Source organism: Uranotaenia lowii, chromosome 2 (assembly GCF_029784155.1).
Source record: "Uranotaenia lowii strain MFRU-FL chromosome 2, ASM2978415v1, whole genome shotgun sequence".
Classification (NCBI taxonomy): Eukaryota; Metazoa; Arthropoda; class Insecta; order Diptera; family Culicidae; genus Uranotaenia; species Uranotaenia lowii.
In genome coordinates this window covers 30,885,745-30,910,125 of record NC_073692.1, presented here as the reverse complement: position 1 = coordinate 30,910,125, position 24,381 = coordinate 30,885,745, and the positions used below count along the sequence as shown (strand labels likewise).

At 39.1% G+C, this 24,381-nt stretch overlaps 3 protein-coding genes across 5 annotated transcripts in view; 1 reads left to right on the top strand and 2 right to left on the bottom strand.

Moving 5' to 3' along the window:
• LOC129743763 (uncharacterized) overlaps positions 1 to 3,044 on the bottom strand; it is a 50,346-nt gene extending 47,302 nt beyond the window's left edge. The window contains exons 1-2 of one of the 2 annotated variants that reach the window (XM_055735910.1): positions 2,558 to 3,044; positions 1,534 to 1,989 (exon numbers count right to left, since the gene is read on the bottom strand). In XM_055735910.1, the coding sequence (XP_055591885.1) occupies positions 1,534 to 1,989; positions 2,558 to 2,616 (515 nt within the window). In that variant the 5' untranslated portion in view covers positions 2,617 to 3,044. The remainder of the gene's footprint in view (positions 1 to 1,533; positions 1,990 to 2,557) is intronic. The other variant, XM_055735908.1, reaches the window with a different exon arrangement.
• Positions 3,045 to 3,795: 751 nt separating this feature from the next.
• LOC129748137 (calcium and integrin-binding protein 1-like) lies at positions 3,796 to 4,900 on the top strand. Its single transcript, XM_055742637.1, has 5 exons — positions 3,796 to 4,014; positions 4,106 to 4,350; positions 4,414 to 4,523; positions 4,580 to 4,671; positions 4,738 to 4,900. Exons 1-5 carry the CDS (start codon positions 3,929 to 3,931, stop codon positions 4,757 to 4,759), a joined length of 555 nt encoding a protein of 184 aa, XP_055598612.1. The 5' UTR covers positions 3,796 to 3,928; the 3' UTR covers positions 4,760 to 4,900.
• LOC129748138 (putative oligosaccharyltransferase complex subunit CG9662) lies at positions 4,875 to 18,340 on the bottom strand. 2 transcript variants are annotated; one of them, XM_055742638.1, is made up of 4 exons: positions 18,276 to 18,340; positions 5,999 to 6,195; positions 5,826 to 5,899; positions 4,875 to 5,232 (listed from the first exon to the last, which is right to left on the bottom strand). In XM_055742638.1, exons 2-4 carry the CDS (start codon positions 6,135 to 6,137, stop codon positions 4,996 to 4,998), a joined length of 450 nt encoding a protein of 149 aa, XP_055598613.1. In that variant the 5' UTR covers positions 6,138 to 6,195; positions 18,276 to 18,340; the 3' UTR covers positions 4,875 to 4,995. The 2 variants fall into 2 exon arrangements, with proteins under 2 accessions (XP_055598613.1, XP_055598614.1); XM_055742639.1 differs by lacking the exon at positions 18,276 to 18,340 and having other exon boundaries at positions 5,999 to 6,252.
• Positions 18,341 to 24,381: the final 6,041 nt, after the last annotated feature.

The following is a 24,381-nucleotide window of genomic DNA, read 5'->3' as shown; positions in this document are numbered from 1 at the left end:
GCATCGCCGCAAAGGAAAGTTGGCAAGTAAATTCATTTACTAGCTCGCCAGTAGTAGAAAACAACAACAATAACAACCTAACACTCGGTGTACTTTTCTATGAATGAATCGCTGTCGTAGCACACACCCATGATTGGTGTTCAAAAATAGACCAGCTTGCGAAAATGTTATGTTTTACGATGATTTTTTTCCTCTTTTTTGGTTTTGGTTTTTGGGGAATTCATGCAGGGTTTTTTCTCGCATTTTTTACGATGCAATGTGTGGTCGGTCGGTCGCTCGGTTGGATCGCTAGCAATCGATGCCAACAGCCAGAGCGCTAAGATGTATAGGACGAACTGAACAATAACATTCGGTGTTGTTATGCAATTTTCGGAACGCATCGTTTTGTAGCTATTTTTTTTTTTCAAAATAAGCTGTATGAAATGTTCAATCAATTAACGATGTGAATTGTCATAAATATAATACCTATTAAAAAATGGAACAAACTGATAACTTCATCCTCAACTGATTAATGTATACATATGCACATAAACGATTGATTTTTTATTAAAGAGGATCAGGAGAACGTTTCAGAACGTGTTGAATCTTTTTGTCAAGTACTGGTTCAGTACAATAAGAATGTTTGCGCCTGACGAACAAGAAATTTGGTTTCATATCCATGCTTGTATTACTATTCTATAACAGATTGTACGAGTACGGTTTGTTAAATAAGCAAATGTAAAATATCTATCTATACAAACAAAATATAAACCGATGACCACAACGAATAGAAAAGAGTCATCAAAGCAAGACAAACGATTTACCTAACAGAGCATGACGAAAAACGTTGGCCGCTGTGGGTGCAGAGCAGGTACCTCTATGTATAGTGTAAATTGAAATCATATCTTCCGAAAAATGCGAAAAAGATACAAAAGCACACGACCATCAGCGCTAATCTTCAAGGGTATTGGGATTGATAAAATCGGCAACCGCCCCAAGCAGTCATCCGGAAAATTTCGCAATCATACCGTCAGTTGGAGCTGGGCGGTTCTTTTTTCTGTTGTGTTTTTGCGTTGATACAATGATTGCGAATTAGCCAAAAAGCTATTTTGTTTCAAGATTATTAGGCTATCTTTACAGCCAATTTCACAATTAAATCTTACATGGGGCTGGTTGTTGATCGTGTTTTTCTTTTTATGTTTGGTTTTTAAGATCTCAATTTAAAAGTTGAATCCGATACCTGATATGTAAATTTAAACATCAAGTCATTGCGAAAAACATTTTTGAATAAGGTAACAAAGAAATTTAATAGGCAAAAAATAATTTTAACATTTTTTCTATTAAATTCGTCATACAATGCTTAGAAACATTCATCTATTCAGATGGAGACAGGTCTATGGGCAGAAGAAGTCAATCTTCCGACTGTTGATAACTCGAATGTTGAGCTCATCGAAATTAAATGTTGTTCATATACAAACAAATTCTTATCAGCGGACCAAGCCACTGAAAGTTGTTGCATCATTTAAGTACAAACAGTAAAACGTATCAACTTACCCACTATTGGTGACAACAGCATTCTTCGAAATGGTTTCCAGAAAGATAACTTCCTTCAGATCCGGTGGCTCATCTGCCGCTACCGTAGTAGATTGCTGGGTTAGAATATCCTTCTTCCGAAAGCTTGTCTTCTTTGAAGCGCCCCCCAATCGCTTCTTTCGTTTACTCGAGACCCCCACATTGTTCACACTTTTCAAGACTTCTTCAACGGCTAAATCACCACTGACTGTATGGGCATGTCGAAATCTCTGGGCACTATGAGTTTCCGGTAATGGAGGGTTTTCGGAAGGTTCCAACAAACCTTCCTTCTCTCGTCTTCGATCATCGATGTTTGAATTAGGGACAACTGATAATTTTAATTGCTCATCTTGTTGCGATTTGAAAAATTCTTCGGAGCTGCCCTGATGCTCATGTGGTTTCGTAGATTCTGATGCCACTAGTACAAATAGAAGACCACTGTTGGGGACAGAGAAAAGCGCAAGTAAGATTAATGTTGCACACAAGTCATTTTATAAACTCGAGTTCAAAATATTTGCAATATATTATAAATTCTTTCTTTCAAATTTTCTATATGAAACAGGTAGGTACATAGCCAATTCCGCTTTTTATAAGTATAGGTACCTCAAGCAAGTTTATGTTCCTAATTTGAAACTTTATACAAATATGGTTAATATATATCTACTATCTTTGCTTGATAGGTCAAATTTTAAGATAAACATACATATTCCTATCGTTCCTGTCTTATGGACAGAATAATATAAAAACTTACAGAGCAGAGTAATATTTAATTGAAGTAAAATAAATTGATAACTAGATCAAAGAAGACACTATAATAAAATGAACTATAGAGTACATTATAATGTAGATGACTTATTAATTTAAAACGGCCAACGTTCAATTATCTTAAATGGTACAATCATCAGCCGTCATCTAATGGGTTTTCCTTGGACTCGACAAAGATGTTAGATAATTTCCCCGTAGGTACATTGCAAAAAGCGTTTAGGAGTTAATGATTGAAACTTACCAGGACACCAACGAAACCGCCAGCAAAGTGCAGTAGGTGCAGCCGGGAACGGGTTTCATAATTTCGGAGGAGATCACTCGTTTTATGGTATCGAGGCACGCGTCATCCACTGAACAGTGAAACACCAAGAAGAATCCGCGTTTTCCGTATCATTTAATCAACATTGCACAAAGAAATAATGCGACCGCCGCAGTTTTTCCACTAAAAAGCAAAGAGTAGCTTTCAATTTTCCCCCTTCGTCACCACCGTCGAAGGTACACGTATGTGTATGGTGATTGCTTGTCACTCAAGGCATTCTCCACTAGCCAGAAAACACAATCATTCGCATAAGCAGCTGATCCGGATTTCCGTCAAATTCCTATTGCAAACTTCCGATATTGAATTATGTTTTCTATAGAACCCGATAGAATTTTACTTTTCGCATCAGAATGGATATTCTACCACAAAACGGCACTAAACGAATGATGGGCGCAATTTGACAGCTTCTGAAAAAGCTCGTGAAAAAAGAAAGAAAAAGAACCACTACACACGATCAAAAAATGTTAGGCTATTTGGTTATTTAAAACAACACACTCAAAATAATGTTCTTGCACTTTTTGGAATTTTGAGGAAAACAAAACATTGAAGGTCGCGATCCGAAAGGCCCGATTTGCATTTTCGTGGGGTCTCCAAAGCATCTCGCGGTAACGAGAGATCTCCCATACGAATGAATTCTTCAACTCACACACAAGTGGAGTAGACTGACATGGTTTCGAATACATTTTTGTGAATCGATATCACTTGGTGTCCTTTCAACTGGACCCACGTGTGGAACTAACGGCGTGTTCGTAAATAGATTTTTTTAAATCAGAGTGATTTTTTTATCGATGCAGGCGTTCGTAAATTGTAAATAAACGTATGCAGAAGCATTGGAAAGTGATTTGACATCTACCAAAACAATCGATCCGCTGATGATTCATCACCGAAAAAATCAATGTATGAACACGCCGTAAAATGTCGATCGGTAATATCAAAAGACAATTTAATACTTACTCGAAAAAGTAAATATGAAGAAGGATATGAAATACGCTGCGAATAGATGTGAAGACAAAATTTAAGGCACCTATGTCCAAGTGGACATCGAAGAAGACTTTCAAAGGATAAAAAGATTTTAAAAAATCCCTTGGTTTTAAAACAAATAAATGTACACCCTTCTTTTCCACCGTGTATATTCTAGTTTTGATTTGAATGTTCATATCATATGAACATTTGCTGAGACAAAAGGGAGAATCCGTGAAATCAAAACAAAAATTACATTGTTTTCACCCTTTTTCACAGAAAAATTATAAGTTCTGCACGAAAATCTGGCTTATTTATTACTACGCTTGAAAAATGGGTCAAGTCAAGAGTCAATTCACCGAGGAAGAGCTGCAAGACTATGAAGATCTGACCTATTTCACCAAGAAAGAAATTCTCTAGTAAGTATAGATACGTAGGGTGTGGGCGAATGCGGAAATAAACAATCAAGTTTAAATGGATTGATTAAATTTCCTCCCCCGCTGCTGCCAGTGCCCACAAGAAGTTCAAAAGCCTTGCCCCGGAAAAGGTTGGTCACAATAAGAATGCTCGACTGTCGATGAACAAAATCCTCCAGTATCCGGAACTGCGGGTCAACCCATTCGGGGATCGCATATGTAAGGTTTTCAGCTCCCAAAATGGGGAAATTTCGTTCGAAGATTTCCTGGACATGATGTCGGTGTTTTCCGATGCAGCTCCGAAGTCTGTTAAGGCGGAACACGCTTTCCGCATTTTTGGTAGGTTTTTTTTAATCGGGAGTTGAAATTCAGAGATATGAAAAATTTTATTCTGTTATATAGATTTCGATGGGGACGATATGATTGGGAAAAACGACTTGAAGCAGGTGATTCAGCGGTTAACCGGTTATAATAACGCCCTAGGAGACAGTGACATCGATCAGTTAATAACGGTAAGCTGATATTGTTGTTTGAAAGCATGTTCATCTAATTCTTTCATAATTTCTAGAATATTTTGGAAGAGGCTGATTTGGATGACGATGGCGCGCTATCATTCGCTGAGTTCGAACATATAATCGATAAGTCTTCCGATTTCACCAAGTAAGTTATTTTTTTTATCAGTCCTGCCAAAAAAAATCCGCGTTGTCTATTTTTTTCTAATTCTAGCTCCTTCCGGATTCGTCTGTAGACCAAATAATCCATAAGCTCAAAAAATTATCTCAAAGAAACGACGTAATCTCCTCAAAACGAATCTAAACCACACATAGCAGAAATTTCTTTCTCGATTAATCGTTATCTTGATATACAGTTGTGATTTATACTTTTATTATTTAAGTGTATTTGTGTGTGTATTTCGAATAAAAAATTTTACTCCTCCAAAGGTACACACCTAGTTGTGCGAACCGAGATTCCAATCTCTCAGACTTAGGGTTGAAGATATCCCGGCAACTTCATTCGCATGAATATCCATGTGGTAAAGAAGGAAACCACAATGAAGATAAAGCCCATCGAAATTAACAGGATTTTGTTCAACTTTGGCTTTCCCGGAGTGTGCGTTTGATCCATGATGATGAATCCAAGTCCACCGATGGTGAACAGGAAACTGCTCGCGAGGCCTTCCATGATGTATTGACCATTGACGCGGTAAGGCATGAAAGCGACCTAGTTGGAGAGAAAGTCTTGTAATAAATAGTCACTCAAACAAAGTACTCGCTACGTGTACTTTTAATCTTTCTTCAAAAAACGACAAAACCAGATACGGTATTGCTTTGTACAGGATTGTAAATGTTTATGCAAATTGAAAATATTTTCTAGTAAGTATAAAAAATAATCTCTTAGAAAACAAATATGACGTTTTCCGAGGCTTATTAGAAATTGTGCGCAAAAACGGTTTACCATTTTTTCATAATTTACTTTAATTTAGAGTCATCCTTTTATTTTGATATTGTTTTTGAATGAAAACAACGTTAAAGCTCGAATAGATTTATCAAATTCCTTTATCTTTTGTGGGTTTGCTTTATTCATTTTCCTTAGCAAAAAAAATTGCATGCATCATAGAAAAAGGTATTGATTTGATGGTCAATTGCCAGATTTTATGAGCTGACACCCACAAAAAATCAACGAGGTACCATCTTTTCTTAAGAAATTTCGTTATTGCAGGATGCAAAAACTGCAATATCTCAAAAACAAGAATCATAATATTCTTACGGTGAGTCAGTCTTCAAAAGAGAACTCCAAAGGAAAAAAAATCTTACCGGTCGCGAGTGTCCGTGTTCATCCGTAGTTGATCCGACGCTTGGTGGTTCAACGATCACATCGTAAATAATTCCTACAAAGAAAACATTATGACCATATTATAATGTAAATAGCAAATATAAGAGATTGCAGGAAATAAAATCAATAATTTTCAGTCATAACCAAGCCTCACCACCGGTGACCAAAAAGTACGACAGCAACACGAACGAGAATACTGTCATAGCGGAAGGTTGCTGAAACCAGGACGGCTTCTTGAGCTTCAGGTTCGGCACCTCGAATAGCATGAACGGAATACTGTAAAGGGCTTCCATTTTAAGGTTTACAAAATGTGTAAAACCGCACTATTTTCCTTAAATTGGAGTATTTTTTCTTTTCTTTCTTTCTTTCTTTCTTTCGCTTTTGGCGCAGACGGTTAGTCCATGACAGCCAAGTCTTATTGTGAATTTTTGTTTATTTATTTTAATGACGTTACGCGAATTTTGAAGTAACCGTTGACGGACTTATTTTTTTGACTTTGTAACATAAATTAGACTCACAGTTTTTAATTGAAGCGATTTTGATTTAATTAAACATTAACTTTTGCTTGCTTTATGAATTCGGCTATTTTTTTAATTTCATCGGGGTCTCCTTTTATTAAGACTTCTTGGAGTTCTATTTTTTCTTTGAGAAATTGGACGTTGTTCCTAAGGGCGTTTAATTTGTTGCAGTCATACAGAATATGTGAGAGGTTTTCCGTGGTATTACAGGTGTCGCATTTATCGTCTGGGACTAGGTTCCATTTCTTTAATCTGTCTTTGGTCGCTGTATGTCCACTTCGTATTCGGGATAGGATGATGGAGTGGTCTGTTGAAAGATTCAAATTGTTGAACCATGGTTTCGGGGAGACTTGATTTTTTATTCTGAAGTGGTAAGTACCTTTCTCTTCTGAAATGTTTTTATATTGTTCGTTCCAAATGCACCACGTTTCATGTTTTACATTAAGTAATAGCCCGAATACGAAAATATTGTAACATAACGATTCCTGTAGTAGTAATAAAACGTTTAAAAACAGTGTAAAAAAACGTTTAGAAAACGATATCTGAAACCATAAAAAACATTGCACTTATCTTGAATTCCAAAACGACGGTCTGTTGAATATGGCGTTAAGTTATGTTACTGTTTAAAACTATTAAAACCTTTATATGGAGACACTGTTCTAGGAACAGTTAGGGTATGGTTTATAAAACGCTTATGAATAACATTTTCAGGGCATTGAACTGTTTCTAGAATGAACATGTGTAGGCATATTTTAAACGATTTATCAAACCGTTAATCAAACTGTTACGGAAATCGGAATGATCATTGTACGAACCGTTTGTACCAAGATTACTGTCTTATTTATGGTGCCTCATATAACGTAACCATTGGTAATAGTTTATCTAAACAGTAACGATAACAGTTGTCAAACGATTTAATATAGCGTCCTTTCATAACGTTATCTAGAACCGTGCGTCAATGGCGCTTACGCACACATACACAATGATGGATTTATTTTTTTTTTGGGAATTTTCGGATAGTAAATATCAATTCGATTTTTATTCACTTCATCTCTATTAAATTTATTTCACTTACATTACGATGAGAATCTGTAGGGACAGGGATTCTAGCAGACCGCATTACCATCCAGCCATAGGTACAGCAAAACAACAGCTATCGTTGCTGTAGAGCTTCCAGATGTTGGGAAACCACCGTCGTCGCCCGGATGATGGATGTTCGGGGAGCTGAAATCAATTTATTGCCATTCAATTACCATTTGAAATAGATACACAGATGAAATAGACTTTGTAAACAATTATTACTTACCGATTTTTAGGTTGGTTTCGGCAGGAGGAAAGTTTATCCGACACATTCGGATTCTCCCGTAAGATCCGACTGCTAAAGGCTGGCTTCGCTGCCAATAAATCCATCCGGTTATATTTTTTCCGGATCGGTTGATGGTAAATCGGGTTGTATCCGTTATTGTTCCAAAAACTTTAGAAGCAAACCGCGAAAAAAAAACTTCACCAGCAAAGTCCGCTCCGTGCCACTCCATCAGTCCGTGGTGCTAGTTTTACCGATTTTTTTGAGTTAGAACTTTTCTTTTATTGAGATTGTGTTTATTCTTAGAAAATTGTTATTGGCGATTAGCTGGCTCGCAAGAGTCAAATAGAGAAATAAATAGCTTCACTCAAATTTTCACACAGATCTACTTTCATTTTTAAGAGATTCTCCGTGAAGCTCGCAATTTACATCTCAGGCAAGGATTTATAAAATAAGTGGAGGGAATCAATGAGGAATAGTCGTTGAAAGATGAATTCCTAACCGGAAGATTTAATAAATGTGTATAAAGAAACTTTCATAATTATCTTTCATAACCTCAATTGAAGCATTAACAATTGTAAAAAGCATCTTGTAAATCAAAGAGATCAATCTCGTTTAGTATGATGATAGTAAAAAAATTAAAACTTTACATGAATGTGTACTAATTTTGTACAAAACCATCTGGCATCTCTGACCGAGCGTTTCGTTCATTTTGACGTGAATGACAGAAGGGATGAACGGTATGTGTAACGGTTCGAGTTCGGTTTTATATGATTAAAGAAAAGTAGAAGGAAATCGTTGTATCATACTATCACCTTTCCAGATATAATCACGTTTTCACATAATTGTACATATTTCGTTCTTATCGTTGGCCAAGTAAAGTTTAAAAGAACAGCTACGTTCACAGATACAATCACTTTTACTGAAGACGTTAATGTATTGTATAAACTGTTTGATATATGGTTTTTTAGTATGCGGGAGGTCATTAAGCGTTAAATTCATTTCGTTTATATTGTTCATAGTTGTTCCTGTTAACATGGTAGTCATTAGTGCCAATTAGCCTACTCAAGTTTTAGTGTGCAACCCCGAATGAGCAATCACTGAATACAACCCTGTAAGAGAAACGTCAAGAATAAATTTTCATTCCTGTTCACTTTTTATACGACTCAACACGTGTGTTTCGTTCTTCCGTGGAAATATTGAGAGGTTATGGGCCCAGCTCAAACCCGCGGTCGGAATTGTTAAAAAGTGATCGATTGTAGTCGTCGCGCGTGAAAATGGAGGATGAAGCCAGATCCCTCAGAATTCGGCCATTCGATGGCACAGGCTTTAACAACTGGAGCTTCCGGGTACGAGCGTACCTGCAGCAGTTGGACGTGTTGCGCTGTGTTGAAGTGGCGGCGGAAGAGGAGCCATTTTGGAACATTCTTGCCAGTGACGAAGCGAAAATCAGAACCGAAAAAGAAGTTCTGAGAAACGCGCGGAGGAAGCAGGACAACAAGTGTCGTTCAGTACTTATCCAGGCTATAGCTGACAGTCACCTGGAGTACGTGAAAGACAAGGAGAGTCCGAAGCAAATCTGGGATACACTGCACAACATTTTCGAGAGAAAAAGTTTGACGAATCGCTTTCTCTTGAAAAGACGGCTGCTGATGATGAAATACGACGAAGAAGAAGATTTGCAGACCCATTTTCTTCAATTCGACAAAGCAGTGCGTGAGCTCAAAGGTGCAGGTGGAAATTTAGACGAAGAAGACACAATTTGCCACCTGATGCTCACTATGCCGACCTCTTTCGATGCTGTAAACTCGGCTATGGAAGCAGTGTCAGACCGCCTGACGATGGATCTCGTTCGCCGAAATTATTTGGATGTGGAAGCGAAGAGGAAAGGCCATCGGGAAGACACGGAGAGCCAGGATGCCGCGTTTAGTGGAAAAGCAAAAGGAAAGTGGAAGTGTTTCAAGTGTAACAATTTCGGGCATAAGCAAGCTGACTGTCCGAATAAAAGTGCTAGTGGCAAAGATGCGAAGAAAAAGAAACCGCAAGTGCAAAAAGCTAGTGCTGCCCATAAGACAGTCACATTCGTTGCTGCAGATGTCGAAACCGAAATAGCCGTCATTGGTTCAAAAGCGGATTTGAAGTGGTATTTGGACAGTGGTGCATCGGAGCACATGTCGAATGACCGAAACGTTTTTGAAAGTTTGTGTAAATTGGACAAACCAGTAGTGATCCAAACAGCTAAGAGTGGCGCAAATTTGACAGCACATTCCAAAGGTCGTGTAATCGCGAAATCGGTTGTGAATGGTGAATCAATAACAATCACCATCGATGATGTTCTGTACATACCCGAACTTTCGTTGAACCTGTTATCGCTGAGGCGATTGGAGTGTACCGGTAAAAAGGTAGTGTTTTTCAATGGTTGTGTTACTGTCGATGTGGATGGAGATGTAGTTGCGACTGGCAGACGTTATGGTCGTCTCTACGCCATGGATTTTTCGTGCAATCGGAAGATTGATTGTGGAAAAGCCTTGTTGACAGGTCAGGTTAATCGTGATTTGGAATTATGGCATCATCGTTTTGGCCATTTGGGCAACGATAACCTAATGAAGCTATTGAAGAAGAACATGGTTCAGGGTATGAGTGTGGGTAGTACCGATTCGGAAAAGTTTTTATGTGAAGCGTGCATTCATGGCAAACAGACAAGAGAACCTTTTCGTAGTCAGCCAGAGAAGCGAGCGATTCGACCTTTGGAAATTGTGTACAGTGATGTTTGTGGTCCGGTCTCACCCACGACATGGAATGGTTGCTCGTATTTTGTAACGTTCACGGACGATTTTACTCGTGTAACGGTGGCTTACGTTATTAAGCATAAAAGTGAAGTGTTACAGTGTTTTTCGGAATATGAGGCTATGGTTTCATCTCATTTCGGTACGGGCATCTCGCGGTTACGTTGTGACAACGGAGGAGAGTATACGGGCAAAGCTTTTCGAAAAATGTGTAAACAACGCGGTATTCGACTGGAAACTACAGTGCCATATACACCAGAGCAGAATGGTGTCAGTGAGCGTCTAAATAGGACGATAGTGGAAAAAGTGCGATGTATGCTTGAAGCTAGCGGTGCTCCCAAGAAGCTGTGGGGAGAGGCTGTTTATGCTGCTGTGTATGTGCTGAATCGTAGCCCCACTATTGCGGTCCCGGATGACGTCACTCCGTGGGAAAGATGGTCTGGAAAGAAGCCAGTGGTATCGAATCTACGAGTGTTTGGAAGTAGTTGTTTCGTACACGTCCCAAAACCGTTACGAAAGAAGCTCGATTCGAAAACCCAAAAAGTGATGTTCGTCGGATATGCTCCGAACGGTTTCCGCTTGTGGAACGGAAAGAAGGTGATTATCGGTCGCGATGTGATTTTTCGCGAAGATGAACTGTTGTTCCGTCCGGAAAAGAAAATGAACCTTAAGCAAGAAAGTGATACCGTTGTGTTGAACGAGAGTGTTTCGAAAGATAGTGTCTTGAACGAGAGTGTTGAAGAACCAAATCCCGTTGATATTTTCTCGGATGTTGAAACCGAGGATGAGTATCACGAGACGGACGACATCTTTCCAGACGAAACCGTCGTTGAAGAATCGAATATCCGTCGCAGTGGAAGGCAGCGAGCTCCACCAAGTTGGCAACACGATTACGACATGGATGTGTCTGTTTTTGCTCTGAGTGCGGAAAATTTTGTCGATGGTATTCCCTCAGACGTGAAGGAGCTGCAGAAGCGAACGGATTGGCCGCAGTGGGAGCGAGCGATTCGGGAAGAACTGGATTCTTTGGAGAAGAACGAGACCTGGACGTTGGTCGAACCACCAGTCAACCGCAAAATAGTTGATTGTAAGTGGATCTTCAGGATCAAGAAGAAGAGTGACGGCACGATCGAGAAATACAAAGCCAGGCTTGTTGCTCGTGGATTTACGCAGCGCAAAGGCTTCGACTTTTCCGAAACATATTCGCCGGTAGCCAAAATGTTGACGGTGCGTATTCTTCTTGCGCTTGCGAACCATGAAGATTGGGATGTTCATCAAATGGACGTTCGAAGCGCTTTCCTGAACGGTGCTTTGGAGGAGAAAATCTTCATGCGCCAACCGCCTGGGTTTGAGGCGGGGACCAAGCTCGTGTGCCAGTTGAAGAAGGCAATATACGGTCTCAAACAGTCTTCCCGCAACTGGAATTTGAGATTCCACAATTTCATCGTTACGTTGGGATTCCGTCGGAGCAATCATGATCACTGTCTGTACTACACGAACAAAGATGGTGTGGTTGTGTATGTGCTCATCTACGTAGACGATGTGTTGATCACAGGAAGTTCCTTGCAAGTCATCCAGCAGCTGAAAAGAAAATTTTCATCGGAGTTCGAGATGAAAGACTTGCAGGAAGTTGATAGCTTTCTGGGATTGTGTATCAAGCGAGACCGAAAGGCGGGGGTGATGACGATTAACCAGCGGTCGTATATCCAAGGTGTTTTGGATCGTTTTTGTATGAGTGACTGTAAGCCGTCATCTGTGCCGATAGACCCGAAACTGCGTCTCGAGAAAGGCGTGCCAGGTACATTCACGGACAAGCCGTACCGTGAGTTAGTCGGGTGCCTGATGTACCTCACCGTGACTTCCAGGCCCGATATCTGTACTGCTGTGAATTACTTCGCCGGCTTCCAGTGTGGTGCAACGGAGCAACACTGGGTGCATCTGAAACGTGTCCTTAGGTATCTCAAGGGCACCGTAGACTATCAGCTGGTTTATCGACGATCGGATGCTGAACCGCTGGTAGCATTTACTGACGCTGATTGGGGCAACGATCCCAATGACCGGAAGTCGATCTCGGGATTGGTGATCCAGCTACATGGACAAACCGTCGCTTGGTGTACAAGGAAGCAAGCGTCTGTGGCCCTGTCGTCCACCGAAGCCGAGATGATGGCGCTTCGTCTAGCAAGCTGTGAGGTAATGGGGATCGTGAACTTGTTGAAGTCTATAGATAGGGAAGTTAAATTGCCTGTTACAATGTTTGAGGACAATCAAGCGTGTATGTCAGTAGTTAATGATCCTAGAAAACTTAAACGGATGAAGCACATAGAAATTCAGTTTTGTTTTGTAAAGGAGCTTATAGATCAGGGCAAGCTGAAGTTGTGTTACGTTCCAACAGATAAGCAATTAGCAGACATCATGACTAAGGGCTTAGCTTCATCCAAGTTTAGCGCATTCAGGGAGATGTTAGGAGTAGTTAATTGAGGCGGGGTGTTAACATGGTAGTCATTAGTGCCAATTAGCCTACTCAAGTTTTAGTGTGCAACCCCGAATGAGCAATCACTGAATACAACCCTGTAAGAGAAACGTCAAGAATAAATTTTCATTCCTGTTCACTTTTTATACGACTCAACACGTGTGTTTCGTTCTTCCGTGGAAATATTGAGAGTTCCTAACTTTGCTGCTGTGTCAGCTCTGTCATTTCCGATTAATCCTGAGTGTCCAGGAATCCATTGGATGTGGAGTTGTTCTATATCAGAGTTTTGGATAATCTGGTGGATGTTAGCAATTAAGTAGTTATCCACAGCTGAATTGTTTTTTAGAAGTTCTGTTGCGCTTTGAGAGTCGGTTAAAATTGTTCCTATGTGTATTTTTTTCTCTATCATGTATTCGATTGCTTTTAGGATCGCGACCAATTCCGCGTTCATAATTGTAAACTGCGTTTTGAGCCTGCCACTGAAAGATGTTTTTTCTTGTGGATCATAGAAACCATAACCGGGCCTACCCTGTATTTTTGATCCATCTGTGTATAAAATGTAGTTTTGTGAGTAATTAGTTTCAATAAGTTTTAATACCATTTGTTTTTGGACAGCTATAGAAAGTTGCTTTTTGACTAATGATGGAATGCTGGATCTGATTATGGCTTTGTTTGATTGTTGGAGAGGTATTTTTTTTTGCTAATTGTTTGAGATGGAGATTATTAATGTTAGCTATTCGCTCTAAATATGAGCTATGTTTATGGGGGTTTTCTGCAAGTATGGCTTCATTTAAAAATTCAACTATGGGACTACTGTTATAGTAGATGGTCTTCGTGATCTCTTTGAAGGCTAAGTACGTAGCTCTTTCTCTGAGTGGTAACTCTCCTGCTTCTGCTAGGATAACGTTGTTCGGTGTCGATTTCAGAAAACGAAGCGATGTTCGTATATAAAGGTGTTGTACTGTTTCGAGTTTTTTAAAGGACGTTTTGGAACAATTTGCTACTATCGTTAAACCGTAATCAAGATGAGATTGTATTATTGCTTTGGAAACGTTAAGCATTGTACCGGGGTGTGCTCCGTTTTTACGCCTGCATAGCATTTTGAGAATGTTATGTTTTCTTTTAGCTATTGCTACTGTGGAGTCTATATGTTTGTTGAAATTTAATCTGTGATCTAAGTGAATTCCAAGAAACTTGTGAATTGGTTTGATTTCGATTAGTTGTTGATTTAAAGATAATTGAAGATTAGGATGAAGTTTGTTGGTAAAAACCATAGAACCACATTTCTCGGGATTTATTTTCATGTTTAGTTGTTCCATTTGTATAGCTATATCCGAAAGGAATTCGTTCATTAATTCTGAGGCTTGTGTGATTGTTTTAGCTTGAACTATTGCCGTAAAGTCATCTGCGTATTGTAATAATATTTTTCTATTGCCTGTAATTTTATGTAGTTTTTGAGTATAAATATTAAATAGTACTGGCGATAGCGGGCAACCTTGAGGGAGTCCTTGGTTAGAGTTTCTGATTATTTCACTTCCATCGTTTAAAACGAGTATTGTTTTTCTTTTGGAAAGATATTGGTAGATCCAGTTTGTTATTTCGGTAGGTATATTTAATTCAATCAAAATGTCTAGTAATTTGTTGATATCTACATTGTCGAATGCTTTTGATAGATCTAAGAATGTTGCTATGGTAATTTCTTTCTCTCTTTTGCTATTATATACATACGATATAAGGGTGTTTACGCAGTTGATACATGAAACTTTGCGTTTGAAACCGAAAGAGAAGGCTGGTATGAGGTTGTTTTCCTCTAAGTATTTATAAAGTAATTTTTTGACTGGAAAATTTATCAATTTGATAAGTGTTGTAAGTAAGGATATTGGTCTATACGATGAAGAAATGTTTGGATTTTTGGTAGGTTTCAATATCGGAACTACTTTGATGTTCCTCCATTCATCCGGAATATTACCATTGTTGGCGACTAGAACTAAATTTTCTACTATTTTACTTAAGAGTTCAGGTTTCATCTGCTTAAGTAGATAAAAAGAAAGGCCATCGATGCCGGGGGAAGAGGTGTCTTTTTTCTCTTTAATTATTTTAATTATCTCTTTGAAATTAAACGTGATTTTGTTATTCGTTTTTTGCGGAATGTAGTTGATACTGTTAGATTCTTCCGGGAAGTTTAGATCCATGAAATTTTGGGCTAAATTTGTGTCATTTAAAATATGCTCGCTATTTTTAGATGGGTATCCGCCACTTGCTTTTCTAATTGAATCCCATAATTGTTTTTGGTTCATTTGAGGGTCTATTGAATTAATGACATTAGTCCAGCTTTCTTTTGATTTTTTACGAATAATTTGTTTAAGTTTGGCTTTTGATTTCTTAAACTCTAAATAATTTTCTTGCGTTTGGTTTCTAAAGTATCTAACGAGGTTGAAATTTTTAATTTTCATCAAATTTTTTATCTGATCATCCCACCATGGTTTGGGATTATTTTTGGGATTTGTGGTATATGTACAGCTTTTGATTTTTTCATTAAGGGTAGGATAAATATCAAATTGGTTTTTGATTGATTCGGGGTCTATAGAATTTATCTTTTCAATTGCTTTCTTTTTATTTATTGTTTGTTTTGGGCATGATGCTTTGAAGGATTCGGAAATATTGAAAAGTATAATTTTGTGGTTACTGCTGATTTCATCATCCAGAACCTTCCATTCGGTTTTGTTAGCTATTTCTGGTGATACATAAGTTAGGTCGATAACTGATTCTAGTGTGCCGGGTGGTTTAATGAGAGTAGGTGAACCGTCGTTCATTAAGACAAGATCTGTGTCTTCAATTAAATGTGCGATTAGTTCCCCTCTTACGCACGAGTTTTGTTGTGGATTCCAGATTTCGTGATGGGCATTGAAGTCCCCTGCCAGTATTGTTGACATATTAAGTTGATATATCTTATTTAGAATTTCTTTAAAGGGATCTTTAATTATTTGATTACTAATTGGAAGAGGGGGGATATATATTGATACTATTAATAAATTTGGAAAAGTGTTGAGTGTTTTGATGGCTATTGCTTCTATAGGGTCTATATTACTGAATTTGACTATTTCATATCTGATATTATTTGCAACTAGAATGCCTACACCTCCGTGACCTTTCGGTCTACAGGATGTTTCAAATTTGTAGCCTGGGAATTTGAAATCCTCTTCAGGTTTCATCCAAATCTCCTGCAATATCGCTATATTTATTTTATTTTCATTGAGGAAATATTTCAATGTTTTTCTGGTGTCGGAGGGTCTAATGCTGGTAATATTGTTTTGTATGAAGTTTAAATTTCTAAGAACTGACATTTTGATAGAAAAGATTTGTATGGTGTATTTTTGTTTTCCTCGTTTAATTGATTCTTATTGGGTACGAAGTGTACGAAAGAATTAACCTGCCACCCGCTTCTGGAGCTACCTTCAGGGAAACCCCTTGAATTAAGTGGGGGCTCATCAAGAGATAAACATATCGTCTTCTGATGTGCTCCGTTCTCAATTCTCGTAGTCATCCCTGAAGCCATCTCCAGGAGAGTTTGGTCGGTGTCTTCTTTCGTATCTTGTTCTCGTGTTATCCTAATTTTTGTTGTTGATTAATGAGATTCTTTATTTTATCGCTTATTTCTATTAGCAAAATATCTGAGTCAAAGGTGTCTTTTTTATTTTTATTTTGATTTGCATGTTTGATGATGGAACTTAGAATTTCTTTCATTTTATTAAAGATGTGTGGAATGTTCATTTGTTTGAGAATATCGTTTCTTATGCTTTCCGTGATTTTATCTATATTAACGGTTTGTTGTTGAGGTGATGGAAGTGTTGGTACTTGGAATATAGCAGTGGATGTTGATGGAATTGAATTTTGAGAGTTATTGGTTGTAAGTGGAGGAAAATTTTGTAAAGATTGTATTCTTGGTTGTGCTGTTCTATTCTTGGGAAAACGGTTTAGTGCTTCGGATATGGTAAGTTTTTCTGTCGCCATAATAAATCTTATTTTGTCCTGCCTAAGTCTTTCTGGACAGTTTCTATCTGTGACTATATGTCCACCAAGACAGTGGTAACAATTCGGGGGGGAGTTGCATTGTGGGTTTTCCTCATCGTGTACCTGTCCACAAATTTTGCATCTTGCTTGTTTACTTTTGCATGATTTGGATTTGTGACCATATCGCCAGCAGTTTGTACAAAGCTTGATAGGGAAAATATAGTGGTTCACTCTGGCCGAGATACCATAAATTGTTACCGTTTCCGGAAGGTCTTGACCTTCAATAAAGATTTTGACTGCATTTGTATCTATTAGTTTTTCGTCTCTCATTTTACGGATCCTTTCGATTTTTGTAATTTTCTTGTTTCCTGCTTCAATATTTTCTTGTATTTCCTTATCGGTAAGCGATGTCGGAATGTTTCTAATAACTCCTATGGATTCCTTGTACATTTGTGGAACATAGACTCGATATTTATAATCATTTTTTAGTATTTCTGAGTTCAAGAGAACTTCCGCATCTTTGGCTAGGTTAAAGGTTATTTTAAATCTCCCTAAACCAGCGCTCTTCAGTTCTTTATATTTCTTGACTCCTATATTATTGAGTATTTTAGCAATTTCCATGGGGTGTATATATTTGGGTTTAGGATTTTCGGGTTTGTCGGATTTTTGGGATATGTTAGATTTTTGGGATGTGTCAGATTTTTGGGATATGTCGGATTCATCGGGTTTATTGGATTTGGAATTTTCGTTGTCGTCTTTCTTCTCCTGGAGTTTTTCAATGAAGAAAGTTTTGAAGGTTTTGTTAGTTTCAGTCCATTTTCCCGAATATTTAAAGGTTTCGGATTTTTCCGTTTTGTTCTTTTTAGTCTTTTTCTGAGGTTCATCTTCATCGTCAGTCCTACGATCAGGATTACTTTCTTTTTTTGTTCTCATCTCTCTAATTTTTTTGGTTTTCGATTCTGAGTCACTCGAGTTAGTTTTTTCCAGTTTGCGTCTTGTGCCTATTTTGTCCAATGGAGGATCGAAAGGAGGGTCTGTAGGAACATTCATTTCTGAATGATCCTCAAACCCTCGGAAGCCATCTTGCATTTAGTTGTGGATACCCCGGTAGTTTCGAATTCAATAATTAAGCTAGGTTAATGGAAGAGGTAATATTAAATTATACAGACCGTAAACTGTGAGTCCACTTTCTGTCACTGGTCACTATCATCCGTTTTATTGGAAACTTCAAAATTTAATTTTTCACAAACCACGTGTCGCGTTAGAAAAAATTTTCACTTTAAGACAAGCGTCACTTCCCTGTGTCTACTTTGGCGGTTAAAGCGAGAAGGGGAGTATTTTTTGTCAGAAGATTTTGGTGCCGGATAAAAAAGACTGACGTGACACTCGAATCAAATCGTTAAACAAAAAACCAACAAAAATAGTTCAATGCTGGCAGTTTTCCAATAAGAAACATTGCCCAGCGAATTCGTATTCGTTCAACAGTATACACTGAAAATGAAAATAAAGCATATAGCTCCCTTAAATAACGCATTGAGAGGTAGACGTCTAAAATCGAGTAAAATAACACGAAACACGTGTTTGTCGGTTGGCTGCCGTTTTGGTACTGGAAGTTTTTTTTTCTTCTGCTTATCCAGCAAGTATGCGTTGAAAAATCAGCAACAACACGTGAAAAGGGTCTATGTTCATTTGTGACGTTTCAAGAAAAACGCGTTTGAAAATTAAGCAACTTTTTTTAAACCGCTAATTAAAATTCACGAGGAATCTTCCAAGTCTATATGATCAAAACGGTGCGTAGGATCATTATTAATATGTTTTTATCGATACGAGGGTATTATCAGGGAAAAATAGCGCACAATTGTTTATAGAACCTAGCTGGAGTATGAATTTCATCTAAATCTTTTATACACCCTTATTTGCTTTGTAATGTATGTCTCATATGTGTGATTATAAATGTAACGAAAACTGGTAAACTAAAAACGGTTTTTGTTATAAGTAGAGCTCATATTGGGATATTTGAATCCATTGCAAACGGGTTTTGTTTACTTTGTCTTTAATATCCTTTTCACATGTTGTTGCTGAAATGTTAAAAATAACTCTATTCTATACCAACGTATACTGCGGTTTAAGCAACCGACACAAAATTCCTATGGCTGCCCAACAAACACTTTTTGCTGAATAAACGCTGAAAAAATATCGGGGTTCAATTTTTAAACAGCAATCTGGCTGAAAGAAGGTATCAAAAATTCACTACTTCACGTGTCTTCAGCCTTTAATCATCTTGATCTGGAGAAGTTATTCAGCAAACGCCATTAAACGTCAATTGACGGATCATCCAAAAATAAAAAAAAGTCAAATGTCTGTCTGTCAGATGTTTCGCACCCACTTTTTCCCCTCTGTGTTGTTTTTTTTTTCGTTTCAACTGCCCCGACTTTTAAACCTCCGGCTTGTTGGTCGCATGCCGCAGTACGCAGAACCAATCATGAAGTCTGCGGCGCGGTGAAAATTTGTCGATTTTAAGCGACCAACATGCCTCTCAACCGAATATTTTTTTTAAAATAGGTGTGAGAGAAATGATCTTTTTTTTTCAGTTTTGGGCACCAAAAATAAAATTTGTTACGAAATTTATTCTTTATTTCAAAATTAAGCTAAATGAGAAATCATAAAAAAATCTCATTGCATAAAGAAAACAAAAATTCCCCTCTCATTCCAAGGCGCCATCATGCAGGGCAATTTTACCACAGCGAAGCGAATGGTTGAACAAAGGCTGAAATAGTGTTATGGAAGCAACTCTTAAACTCCTTTCATTGGCTGCACTGAGACTTCTTTAAACGCTGAAACATGGTTATAGTTTGTCTTTATTCAAGCATTAAGCTGAAGCAAGAATTACGCTTTAGCTCAGCTTTTGTTCAGCTAATTGCCGTTCTTAAGCAGCCAAAATGTTTATTGGGTGATTCTGTTTTTCTCGCTTAAGCGTGTGAAGTTTTCAAGGTGCCTGTTTTAAAATGTTTCATTGGAAGTTCATTGGCCTATAAGATATTACAGCTCATTCGAAACGTTGACGTCGAAGCGTGCAGTCGCACTTTTACCCGCTCTTCAAAACAATAGTGCAATAAGTGTGGTTAGTTTTTCACGCGTCGCGTTTCCAGCCCGACACATCCGGACTTTTTCGCACCGTTTGGGCATTCCTGCTGACGAACCATTGGGTTCGGATTTTCGTGCTGTTGCCGTTTACCCAAAGGACCATTGGAGCTGATCCAATTAGTGGCAACCGAGGAAGGTATTGTTCCTCCCAAACCACGTGGTTGGTCAAGGCCATCGTTTGGTGACTGCTGATATAACCCAACCAAGCGAAGGGTGGCCACCAAACAAAGCCACATCATCATCACTGGATCAACTACAACAACAAATAAGAAGGTTTTTGTACCGTTTGGGTGTTTATCCGGCGGATCCGAATTTGTCTACCGTGAACGGATAGCGGGTGCATTGCCCGGCTCGCCAAAGATTCGTTGCCGTTGTCATCGTTGTCATCGCCGAAGCCAATATCGATCAACGGAGGACCACGTGGTTTTGTTTTGTTTACAACAAAGAAGAAAAAACACTGAAAATAATTTATCTTTAAGAAGTGCTTGAAAACCTGTAAGTTTATTTTACTCTATTTTAACTTTTTCTACTTGCTATCTTCTTTCCCTTTATATTTTGATCGTGTTTTGCTTCGCTCATATTTTTATCACGGAAGGCCTTCGTGTCTCTGTTTTAAAATATGAGCGAAGGCGGGGGGCCCCACCCGTTAACTGTGGATGACGAAAGTGTCACCTACGAGGATGAGGAGCATTTGGAGGATTCAGCTGTTGCTGGTCCTTCAAATGCTTCCCATGCTCCGATGGATGATAATCTTGCATCACCCACAGTTAACAGTAGACCTACCCGGCTCCGAACCTACACAGATGGTTCAACTTTTAATGGGCCTTGGGTGGTTTTCATCCGGCCCAAAACCGGTGGAAAACGACTTAACGTGGTTCAGATAACCAGAGATCTGGCGAGGTGGACCTCCGTGACCAGCATAACCAAGGTGCGACCAGACAAGTTGCGCGTTGTTGTGGCTGATCGAAAAGCTGCCAATGAAATTGTTGCCAGCAATTTCTTTCGGCTTGAGTACCATGTTTTCATTCCGTCTCGAAACGTAGAGATCGAGGGTGTGATAACGGAAATGAGTCTGGAGGAAGACTACATTAAATCCAAGGGCGTTGGTAAGTTTAAAGGCCTTGATTCGACTTCGGTCGAAATCTTGGATTGTCGTCAACTTAAAACTGCCAACGTCGTAAATGGAGTTAAAGGGTATTCGCCTTCAGCCTCATTTCGTGTTACCTTCGCGGGAACCGCCCTCCCTCACTACGTCTTGATTGACGGAATGTTGAGGCTTCCTGTGCGACTCTTTGTGCCTCGCCCAATGAGTTGCAAAAGGTGCATCAAATTGGGCCATACCGAGTCCCATTGTTGCAACAAAGCACGGTGCTCTCGTTGCGGAGAGAATCATGAGGAAGGAGCGTGCTCAGCATTAGAGCAGAAATGTATCTATTGCGGGGGCTCTCCTCATGATATCTCTGTGTGCGAGGCATTTAAGAGTCGCTGGGATAAGGAGAGGCGCTCTTTGAAAGAACGATCAAATCGTTCTTACGCCGCTATTTTGAAGAGCGCTTCTCCCCCGGCTCAGCCTCAGCCTAGTAATATTTTTTCAGTACTGCCAGTTGACAATGGAGATACTGACACGACTGATGAAGATCATCCTATTGTTTTTGTAGCCAACTCCCGAAAACGCTCTAAACCAGCTCCAAAGATCCCCAAAATTCCAAAAAAAATACCTACAGTTAACTCCTCAATCAACGGTAGACAAAAACCATCTACTTCAGGAAAAGAAAAAGCAGTCCCGCCAGGATTTTCCATGAATTTTGTACCCCTGAACAAACCAGAAGTAGCGGGGAGTTCGAAAACCCCAAAACCTACCGCAGTCTCGACTGATCCATCTATTCAATCGGGAATTTTTAAGTTGAGTGACATCTTAAATGGAATATTATCATTTTTAAACGTATCTGAATCGATAAGAGACATCGTATCAGCGATGCTCCCTATAGTAAAGACATTTTTAAAGCAGTTGATGCAAACTTGGCCCATTCTTTCAGTGTTTATCTCTCTCGATGGCTAATTTACGCCGAGAGGTCGGAGATATCACTGTTTTACAGTGGAATTGTCGTAGTATTATCCCTAAACTGGATCCGTTCAAATTTCTTCTTTATGAAACTAGTTGCGATATTTTTGCCCTTTCTGAAACATGGCTTTCTTCTCAATCAAACATCTCTTTCCACGATTTTAACATTATCCGTCTGGATCGCGACGATTCTTATGGAGGGGTGCTTTTGGGGATCAATAAGCGCCACTCCTTTTATAGAATCCACCTCCCTTTATCAGGAGGAATTGAAGCTGTTGCATGTCATACAACTATAAGAGGTAAGGACTTATGTGTTGTCAGTTTGTACTGGCCTCATAGAGTTGCAGTGGATCGAAGTCATCTAGAGGACCTTTGCTCAGTGCTTCCTGAGCCAAGGTTGATCCTGGGTGATTTCAATTCACATGGAACTGTTTGGGGAGAACAAACTGACGATAGTCGTTCTTCTCTTATTTATGACATTTGTGACAGTTTCAATTTAACAATTTTGAACACGGGTGAAAAAACACGAGTACCTAAACCTCCTGCAAGACCAAGTGCAATTGACCTCTCACTCTGCTCAAATTCATTATCATTGGATTGCCAGTGGAAGGTAATCCCTGATCTCAATGGTAGTGACCACTTGCCAATCAAAATTACAATCACCAATGGGGCCAGCTCTTCAAATTCAACAAATATGGTATATGACCTTACAAGACACATCGACTGGAAAAAGTACTCGGACGAAATAACAAAATCCATCGATTCTATGAATGTTTTACCCCCTTTAGAGGAGTATAACTTTCTTTCACGTATGATACATGAAAGTGCACTTTGCGCTCAAACAAAACCGATCCCAAATTCATCTATTCCTAGAAGGCCTCCTAATCCATGGTGGGACCAGCAATGTTCCAAGCTTTATAAGGACAAATCGAAAGCATTTAAAGATTTTCGAAAACATGGAACTCTCGTCCTTTTTGAAACCTATGTTACCCTCGAAAATCAGTTTAAAAAATTGATCAAAGGGAAAAAGAAGGCGTATTGGCGGAATTTTGTAGGCGGTTTATCACGGGAAACATCTCTGAGTACCTTGTGGAAAGTTGCACGAAGCATGCGTAATCGATCTTCTACAAATGAAAATGAGGAACATTCACATAGATGGATATTCAACTTCGCACGGAAAGTCTGTCCAGATTCCACACCTGTGCAAAAAATAATCCGGAACGTGCCTCCTGATAGGTGTGGTCTGGATTCCAGCTTTTCGATGGTCGAATTTTCACTTGCCCTTCTCTCTTGCAACAATTCAGCTCCGGGAATTGATAAAATCAAATTTAACTTGTTGAAAAACCTTCCGGACGCCGCCAAATTTCGCTTGTTAAATTTATTTAATCAATTCTTGGAGAACAACATTGTTCCCCAAGAGTGGAGACAAGTAAGAGTTATCGCTATCCAAAAGCCCGGAAAACCAGCGTCCGATGCGAATTCGTACCGTCCAATAGCGATGTTGTCTTGTATACGCAAGTTGATGGAGAAAATGATTTTGTTTCGTTTGGATAAATGGGTAGAAGCAAATGGTCTCCTTTCAGATACTCAATTTGGGTTTCGAAGGGGCAAAGGGACAAACGATTGTCTTGCTTTGCTGTCTTCAGAGATACAAATGGCGTACGCAAAACGTGAGCAAATGGCTTCAGTGTTTCTAGACATAAAGGGAGCTTTTGATGCAGTCTCAATAGAGGTGTTGTCAGACAAGTTGCACTCCCGGGGTCTGCCTCCACTATTGAACAACATCTTATACAGCTTGCTTTGTGAGAAACATCTGAACTTTGCTCACGGAGATATTGCAGTTAGAAGAACCTCTTACATGGGCCTCCCTCAGGGTTCATGTTTAAGTCCACTTTTGTACAACTTTTACGTAAGTGACATCGACAGTTGTCTCTCTGAAGGCTGCACTCTAAGACAACTTGCAGATGACGGCGTGGTGTCTGTAACAGGATCCTCCGAGTCTCATCTGCACAGACCTTTACAAGATACTTTAGACAGATTGTCTTCCTGGGCTTTGGGGCTTGGGATTGAGTTTTCCCCACAGAAAACGGAGATGGTTGTTTTCTCTAAAAAACATAGACCTGCTCAACCTAAGCTTCAACTCCTAGGCAGAACGATCACTCAATCGAGGTGTTTTAAGTATCTTGGGGTTTGGTTTGATTCCAAATGTACCTGGAGAACCCATATTGAGTATCTGAAAGGAA

What these genes read in the sequence shown, in the direction of transcription:
- LOC129748138 (XM_055742638.1), bottom strand. Translation starts at nt 6,137, where the DNA reads ATGGAAGCCCTTTACAGTATTCCGTTCATGCTATTCGAGGTGCCGAAC. An exon ending in GTACTTTTTGGTCACCGGTG is followed by an intron (nt 5,900 to 5,998) that starts GTGAGGCTTGGT and finishes TTTTCTTTGTAG; the next exon opens with GAATTATTTACGATGTGATC. An exon ending in AACACGGACACTCGCGACCG is followed by an intron (nt 5,233 to 5,825) that starts GTAAGATTTTTT and finishes CTCTCCAACTAG; the next exon opens with GTCGCTTTCATGCCTTACCG.
- LOC129748137 (XM_055742637.1), top strand. Translation starts at nt 3,929, where the DNA reads ATGGGTCAAGTCAAGAGTCAATTCACCGAGGAAGAGCTGCAAGACTAT. An exon ending in ACCAAGAAAGAAATTCTCTA is followed by an intron (nt 4,015 to 4,105) that starts GTAAGTATAGAT and finishes CGCTGCTGCCAG; the next exon opens with TGCCCACAAGAAGTTCAAAA. An exon ending in ACATCGATCAGTTAATAACG is followed by an intron (nt 4,524 to 4,579) that starts GTAAGCTGATAT and finishes CATAATTTCTAG; the next exon opens with AATATTTTGGAAGAGGCTGA.